Raw genomic sequence first — 8,830 nt, 5'->3', positions numbered from 1 at the left:
GAAGAGGAGAGAGAAAGAAACAAGAGGAGAGAGAAGGAAGAAGAGAAGGGGGTAAGGGAAGAAGGGGGAGGGGAGAAAGAGAGAGAGAGAGAGGATTCCTGATTTTAAAATGTTGGCCACCAAATTCAAGTTAGGGGAAGAAAAATAACGTACTGGCCAAAGACACTATATCCACAGATCCTTGGACCGGACATGGCCCCTGGGCCATCGTTTTGCTCCCTCTGTGGTAGCACAACTCACCTCGACTTTATTTATTGTTTTCTGTAGGGCTGGGTGGATCCCAGTCCTATAAGTGAGAAGTGGCAAAGTCTCATGGTGGCAAGCATGGACTCTGGAGTCAGACTCTTACATCTAAGGTCTACGTTGGCCACTTTCCAGCTGTGATTTCAGCTCTCCGAGTTTTGGTGTCCTCGTCTCTAAAATGGGATCCCAGAGAGTTAATAAGAGTACCAGTGAGACGTAAGGGACACGCCAGGCCTGCGTGACACAATTCTGGCCCGTAGTAAGAACACAGTGATTGGCAGAAGTGAGATTACACATAACCTAAGGAAGTGGCCCTTGAAATCCCAGCCCTTTATAGAACCTGTTGCTCGCCACAGAGTAGAGACTCCACCTGTGGTCTTTGGTTGCGAGCAACAGAATTCAACTCCAGCAGATGTAAGTCTAAAGGGACTTTTTGTGGGATATCTGGGGTAGCTCCTCACATCAATAAAAATAAACTAATCAAGCCTTGAGAAAGATTAAGAATAGGACAGACTATGGGGTCCAAGCAATACAGACAAATCAAAAGCAGTCTCTTCAGGGTGTGACTGATGGAATTGATCATTCAGCCCAAGAGCTAAAATCCCAGGACAGAGTCCAACTGGATGATCTTGCCTCATGTGCCCATCCCTTGGCTAAGGGCAAGGCATCTTGACTGATAGCTCTGTTAAGGCAGCAGTCAACTGAGAAGGTGTCTAAATTAGGACAGGCGATCAAGGTGGGATAGACTATGCAGTGTCATCAATAAACCCTGAAACCTCAGTGGCTTCACCCAACAGAGATTTGTTTCTTATGCACATAAAATCCAATGTGCACAGGGTGAAACTCTCCAGGGCAGCTCTCCTCCACAAGCTGACTCAGGGATCTAGGATGCTTCCATAGTACATAGTGCAGCTCTGCCATCTCTACATGTGCTTCCATAGCTGCTGCCAGAAGAAGAGACAGGGGAGTGGGTGGCAGGGGATGAGTTTAATGGCCAGCCCTGGGGGTGGCTTAACAACATGTCTGCCCACATTCTACTGGGCTAAACCCTGCCACATGCCCCGATCCAACTGCAAGGGAGACAGCAACTGTGAATGTCCTACTTCCCAGGAAGAGGACAATGGAGTGGGATTTGGTGACCAGGTAAGTCATTTCTGCCCTGGAAAGAGTAAATCCCCAGAGAAAGATGGTGGTGTTGACCAAGATAAAGGGGCTGGGGTGCTTGGCTGGGCATGGAGATTCACTCTTCTCTCCCTCACAGACCTTGCGTGGGCGTCCTGCCCAGCCAGCCTTCCACAGCCATGGCAGCCTACGGCCAGGCGCAGTACAGTGCGGGAATCCAGCAGGCTGCCCCCTACACAGCATACCCGCCCCCAGCACAGACCTACGGAATCCCTTCTTATAGTGAGTACCAGACGAACCCTCGCTTTCCTCCTGGGATCCCCAGCACCATGGGCTTTATGCCACCTGATTGCCTCCGTGAAATGTGGAATGAGCAATGTAGCCAACCTAATTTGGGATTGGAGACAGAGGAAAAGGAGAGATACTTTAAACATGGTTCAAATTATATGGACTATCTCAAGAGCTCTTTCAATTGCGAGAATAAGACTTAACCCAAGCTGGTTTAGGGAAAATGGGCATTGAATGATTCACATACTGAGAGATCTGGGAATACGACAGACATCGGATACTGCTGGATCCAGGTGCTCAAATGAATCACGAGGAATATGTCTCTCTGCACCTTCAGATGCTTCCCTCTAATTGGCTTTACTCCCCTACCAGTTCTCCCCGTGTGGCAACAAAGATGGCACCTGTCCACTCTGGGTCTGCAGCCTTTTGGCTCTGCACTCCTAGTGGAGGAAGAACTCATCTTTCCTGGTAGTTGCAACAGGATCCCTGTTGGCCTTTATTGGCCCAAGCTGGATCATGTGACTGTACTTAAAGCAAGGCAGTGGTGGTAAGCAGGATAAGGGAAAGGGAGCCATAGATTGTATGTGAGGGGGGATAATTTTCTCAAAAGAAAACAGAGTGGTGGTATCAGAAGAAGGAGAAATGAGTGTAGGGGGCAGGAGAGGGAGGGAACAAAAACACCAGAGACCTCCCAACCTTGACCATGCCTTGCTGCTGAGAATCATAGATTCGGTGACTCACTATCCCCAGGCCCTGCCTCTGGCCCTCAATACACTGTTCCCTCCCCTGTTAACTGAGGTCACAACCAGCCCTCTTTGGTAGCAAGTAACAGAAACCCTAGGTGATCAGTTTGAGGAAACAGAGAATCTACTGCCAACATAGCTGGAAAACCTCAGAGCACTGGCTTCAGGCAGGGTTGGCTCCAGGCGCTCAAGTGACACGTTCAGAAGCCAGCCTCTGCCCACTCTGTGTGGACTTCAGTGTGGGGCGGGCTCTCCCACTGTGGTAGCAAAGGCAGCTCTAGCAGCTCAGGCGGCAGTGCCTCCCAAAAAGAGATCCCCTCCTGTCTGGGACTTCCCATACTGCTCCAGGAATTTGTCTACCTGGACTACCATCCCACTGAAGATGGATGTTTTTGCCCCCCCCCCACTTTGGCCATGTGCCCGCCCATGGGGTCAGGTCAGTCTCACCCAAAACAGTTGATTGAGAGTGAGGAGGTAGGGTGGGCAGAAGCACACATCAGATCACTTTAGAGCCACCCACACCCGGGTGTCCGGAGTTGGTGGACAGGAGACTCACCTTCCAGATGCGGCTGCCCTCTCCTTCCCCAGGCCTCAGTTTCATCAACTGTAAAACTAGCATACTCACCTCATCCTCCCAGCTAGAGGATGTCGCTTGAGTTGTTTGAGTGCACAGTCTGAATCTTGTTTCTCTTTCCTCCCTCCGCTCTTCCTCCCTACCTCTGCCATGTTCATTCATTCATTCATTCATTCATTCATTAAACATTGAGTCATGTGGCAGGCGTGCAGCAGTCAACAAAGCAGAGCAGGCCCTGTGTTCGTGGAGCTTACAGTATAAAACCAATGGCCAGGAACCACTGAACTCACTTCTTTGGTGTCAGGAATAGGTGGTTCTGGGTAGACAGGAACTCCACAGAATGTTCTTGTAGCTTCCGTTTACCATGGTCCCCATCCAGCCCTTGTTACTCCCTCAAATTATCTGCCTGTCCCAGGAAAACATTTGAGCTTGTAAACCCTGGCCTATGGGAAGAAAAGAATTACACGGATTTTTTAAGTTGAGTGTATTATCTCAACTTGTGATGCCTGGTACAAAGGAAGAGAAGAATGTTTCAAGAGAGAAAACAAGGAAGGTCCATGTTAGGATCGGGCCGGGAGAAGCCTCTTCAACAGGGGCTGATTCAACTGAGGACTGAGAGATGGCCATGTTTCAGCACAGACAGGAGAGTGTCCAGGCAGAGGGTGGCCCATGGGAATGGAAGGAATTTGGTCAATTCAAGAAGCCCAAGATGAAGGAGGAGGTGAGCCAGGTGAGTGAGGCCTCCGAGGCCCAGAAAAGATTTGGGGTTCCGTTCCATGTGAGATAGGAAGCCACTGGAGGAGCCATGAGTGATACGATACAATTTAGAATCTTTATTTATTTGTTTATTTATTTGGAGGCAGCGTCTCACTCTGTCGCCCAGGCTGAAGTGCAGTGGTACGATCATAATTCACTGCTGCCAGAAACTCCTGAGCTCAAGTGATCCTCCTACCTCAGCCTTCCGAGTAGCTGAGACCACAGGAATGAATACACCACCGTGCCCGGCTATATTTTAAAAATTTTTCACAAAGGTGGGGTCTCATTGTGTTGCCTAGGCTGGTCTCAAACTCCCGGTCTCAAGCGATCCTCCCACCCGGGCCTTCCGTTAGCCTTTTTAAAGATTGCTTTGGCTACTGTGGGGAGGCTGGATCTGGTAGAATCAAGAGAAGGAGGAAGGCCCATTGGAAGACTAAGGAAGCCTGGAGCAGGAAATGTTGCAAACCTGGGGAGAGGCCTGGGGCAAGGCCGTGGCTGGGAGTGGATTGATGTAGACAGAATCAGGAGCGACTGCAGACTGGGGATTGACAGGTCCTGTCAGGGCGTCAGGTCAGGCATTAGCAATAGTCACCATCATTGACTTCCCATCACTCACATTGGCTTATGTCCACTAATTCCTTTAATCCTCGCCTCAACCCTAAACAGAGGTCACATCATTATCCTCCCTGGAGAGATAAAAAAACAGAGGCTCAGGGAGGATAAATAACTCACCCAAGGTCACCCAGCTGGTCGGTGACCGAGGTGGAATTAAGCCGAGGCTGCCTGGCTCAGGCGCCCTCGCCCTCGCCCGCTGAGCCCTGCCGCCTGGGCGTGCATTCCATAAATCCCAGGGGATTACCTATGACAGACCTTGGCCAACAGGTGTGGGCATCTTTTCTAACTTTCTTTCCCTCCCGGGCTGGAAGGCTTATAACACAGTCATACATAAGTTACCCCGCTTGGCTGACAGCCAAAAAAACTGAAGCCATATTATTTTTCACATAAAAGAGAAAACTAGCCCTTGTTCCCAGACAAAACATGGCAGCAATGGAAATGAACTTGGCTCAAAGTTATTTTACTGTCTTACTTGCTTTCAGAGTCTGCTGCCCAGTGAGACAGTGTAGGTGATAACAGCGGCCTCACCACCGTGAGCCTCAATTTCCTCATTCAGACAGTGGAAGTAAGACTAAGTCTGCCCTGGTTGCTGTGAAGATGAAGTGAGATAATCTACATCAGGGATTGGCTAACGTTTGCAGTAAAGATAGTAAATATTTTCTGCTTTGTGGGCCATATGGTCTTGATCACAACTACTCAGCTTTACCACCGTAGCCTGAAAGCCGCCAGACAACAGGTAAACTCATGGGTATAACTGTTACACCCATGTTTATTGTGTCTGTTACAATAAAACTTTATTTACAGACACAGGCAGTGGGCCAGGTTTGACCCTAGGCTCTGATCTAGATAAAGGACTTCCTCACAGAGCCCAGCCCAAGGGAAGTGCTCGCTAAATGCCAGCTGGATCAGTGGAAGCCAGGCTGCCACGCACACACACCCAGAATGTCCATGTCACAGGATAATAAGTGGATGAAAAGTCATTTCCCTCCATGTCTGCCTGTGCCCGAGCAAGTAGTGTTTGCTCATCGTCTGGACAAACTTTGTTGAATCTTGTCAGGAAGCTTTTTTCATGGCTCCTTGGCAAATAGCACTGTTTACTTTGTTTAAATAGCTGCAGAAAAATAATACAATTGAGCAACCTGGAGAAAAGGGCATCAGGAGTATTGAGTACCTTTTTTCTCTATCTATTATGCAATATTAAAGACATATGTAAAGGCATAAAGAGTAATACTTTAGATAGCAAGAACTGGCCATCCAACCTAAAAAAATTGAAGGAGGTGGCTTTCCTTTCTTCTCAGAGATTCCTGTACCCCTCAATTTGTTGCTTACTGTTTTTGATGATAAAATAGGGGTCAACAAACCTTTTCTGTAAAACCCTGACAGTAAAGGTTTTTATCTGCAGACCACACAGTTTCTACTGCAGTCCCTCAACGCTGCCACTGTAGCATGAAAGCAGTCATAGACAAGACATGAAGGAGTGGGCACATAGGTGTTTCAATAAAACTTTATTTACAAAAACAGGAAGCAGATCACTTTTCACCTATGAGATGTTGTTTGCTAACCTTTGATGTAGAGTATCTTAAGCACGTTTTAAAACTTGACATATGGTGGATCTTTTAGTATGCAAGCTGCTTTTTTCCATCCAACATTATGTATGGAAAATTTCTCTGCATTCATACATGTAGCTATAGCTTATTCATTTTCTTTTCTTTTCTTTTCTTTTTTTTTTGAATAGAGTCTCACTCTGTTGCCCAGGTTGGAGTGCAGTAGCACGCTCACAGTCACCACAGCCTCAACCTGCTGGGCTCAGGCTATCCTTCTGCCTCAGCCTTCCAAGTAGATGGAACTACAGGCATGCACCACCATGCCCAGCTAATTTTTTTTTTATTTATTGTAGAGATGAGGGCCACCAAGTTGCCCAGGTTGGCCTTGTACCTGTGGACTCAGGCAATCCTCTCACCTCAGCCTCCCAAAGTGCTGGGATTATAGGCGTGATTATAGGCCACTGCACCCGGCCTAGCTCATTCATTTTTACCAGTGCATAATATTCCATTATTTGACTGTACCATAATTCATTTCTCCATTCTCCTTTAGATGATCATTTAGGGTTTAGGGTTTTTGTTTGTTTCCCATCACACAGGTTGATGCAATCAGCATATTTGTGCATTTCCCCAGGGTTGGTTACACTCTGTTCTATGAGTGGAATTTCAGAGTCATGGGATATACATGTCTTCACTTTCCTGGATAACAGTAACACATTTTTGTTGTCTATGGCTATATAAAAAGCCACCCCAGAACTTAGAGACTTGAAACAACACTGATTGATTATTTCTCATGATTCTGTGGGTTGACTGGGCAGACCTTCTGAGGGTCTCCCCAGTCCCTCTCAGGCTGCTGTGTTCCGCTGGCAGGTCAGCTGGGGGCTGGCCTCACTGGTGTGGGTGGGTCTCTAGCATGTGGCCTTTCATCCAGGACTTCTTTCCAGCACAGTGGGCTCGGGTCTCAGGAAGACAAAGGTGCTAAGACATCAATACCTCCTGATGCCTCGTGTCCAGAACTTACACGCACCTCAGCCCCTCCTGTCACCCCAAGGAGTCACGAGGCCAGCCTGGATTCTAGGGGTGTGAAATAGACTCCAGCCCCTGCAAAACTTGGGGACTGTGATTTTTCAGTCTGTTCCAGTGCATTTGAATTTCTTAACAAGGAAGCAAGGGTCTGTACAAACAGAAGATGAAGCTGTTCGCCTCTGGCAGTGGAATGGGACACTCAAGAACCAGTAGAATTCCTACTCAGAACATAGAGTGGACACTCCTGTCTGTCTTGTGGAGTCCCTTGATGTCTTCATGAGCTGCTCAGGCGAGCTAGAAGGGCCTGACCTCGATGCTGCCTCTGAAACACCGAGAGGGACTTGCCGCAGATCAGCTCCTGGGGCTGGCGAGCAGGGGCCTTCCTCCTCTTCCCTCTGCTGCCCTGTGGCTTGATGGCATTAAGTGACCAGAGCCTAGGAGGGCACAGTCAAAGCAAGAGATCACCAAGAGCTAAGAGCCCGGTAGGAACCATGGGCTGGGAGGGCAGGGGGAAAGTCTCAAGGACCCTTGGTAGAGTTGTCTACTCTGCGCCCTAGCTTCAGGGGGGGCATGAGATGATCTTAGATGGCATGTGCACAAATGAACTTGAAGACAATTTTGTAGTTGCATATTTCTTTGAATACACATTCTATTCCGGCTACTCAGAAGGCTGAGGCGGAAGGATCACCGGAGCCCAGCAGGTCGAGGCTGCGGTGACCGGGAGCGGCCACTGCACTCCAGTCTGGGCAACAGTGAGACTCCAACTCAAAAATAAAAAAAAAATACACATTCTACAGACCTGAGGTGCCAAAAACGTTTACACATTTTAAGACATGTTATCTATGTAAGACTTTTCAAAGGTGAATTGAATGGCAGTAGCAATGCGTAGTACGACGTTCGCTCAAAAGCTGGCGTTAATCGAGTGAATGTTAGTGTCACCATGTGACAGGACAAAGGAAAGGGCGGAAGCACTGTTGTTGTTCAGGGAGTGCAAGACCGTTTTGAAGTGGTATTTGAAATTCAAGAACGTTGAGGAAGTACGACGACTATGGAGGCGTGAGTGTGCAACAGAACCTCCAACACCTAACAACGGCAGGCATGCATGGGAAGTGTGAGATGCATGGTCCTTTGTGTGATGTGAGCAAGGGAAGACCCGGGAGGCCACACACAGCACAAGTCCTCAGGAGTTCGCTATCATCAGAAGTGTCTGGACACTGATGAGAACCACTCTGAGCGCCTCTTGTAATTGCAGAAGTCAAATGTGACTTGTGTTCATCTATTGTTCTCGGTATATATCGAATATCACAGTGTTAATACAGTTTTTCTTTTCAAAATGTGTACACATTTTGGGGCACCCTCTGTGTATATACACATGCACAGTGTGAGTATGTATGTGTGTTGCATATTGAAAACTTGAGGGCAACCCCCTCGAGTCCCCTCTCACTGTGGGAGTTTTTCTGTCTTCTCAATAAATCCTGTTTTCCTCAAAAAAAAGAAGAAAGAAAGAAAAAGAAAATGATTTCTGGGTCATTACTGCTTAGGGCAGGCAAATCATTTTAAAATTGCTCTGATTCTTAAAAATACATGAAAGGAATCATGGTATCATTGGCCCTGGGATACGGGAAAACCAAGCAGGTGGTACCCAAGCAGTAGAGATGGGGAAACACGCACTGGGTCCAAACTCCTCACTTTATTCATGAGAAGAGCATGGCTAAGAGAGCGGAGGGAACCTGCTGACCTGAGTTCTGGACCATGCCGTGGACTGATCTTGAATTCCCATCACTGAGCACATGCTCAGAGGGGGCTGCTCACTTTCTAAACACGAGCCATCTCCTGTCCTTGCCTCAGAGCCTTCCAGGACTCTCTCAGAACTCAGGGTCAAAGCCAAAGGTTTCCCCTGCCATATCTCTGCTCTGCCCCTA

General features: G+C 48.0%; 1 protein-coding gene across 3 annotated transcripts in view; it reads left to right on the top strand.

Annotated features, from left to right (window-relative positions):
• EYA2 (EYA transcriptional coactivator and phosphatase 2) overlaps positions 1–8,830 on the top strand; it is a 192,252-nt gene that overhangs the window by 15,533 nt on the left and 167,889 nt on the right. For 2 of the 3 annotated variants that reach the window (XM_008061187.1, XM_008061188.1), the window contains exon 3: positions 1,505–1,647. In XM_008061187.1, the coding sequence (XP_008059378.1) occupies positions 1,505–1,647 (143 nt within the window). Of the gene's footprint in view, positions 1–1,504; positions 1,648–8,830 lie in introns of those variants that run through there. The other variant, XM_021713992.1, reaches the window with a different exon arrangement.

The sequence above is a fragment of the Carlito syrichta genome, unplaced genomic scaffold, assembly GCF_000164805.1.
Source record: "Carlito syrichta isolate Samal-C Ts95f unplaced genomic scaffold, Tarsius_syrichta-2.0.1 Scaffold305137, whole genome shotgun sequence".
In the NCBI taxonomy this organism is placed as follows: Eukaryota; Metazoa; Chordata; class Mammalia; order Primates; family Tarsiidae; genus Carlito; species Carlito syrichta.
Note: the sequence above shows the minus strand (reverse complement) of the source record. Positions and strands in the feature narration are given on the sequence as shown.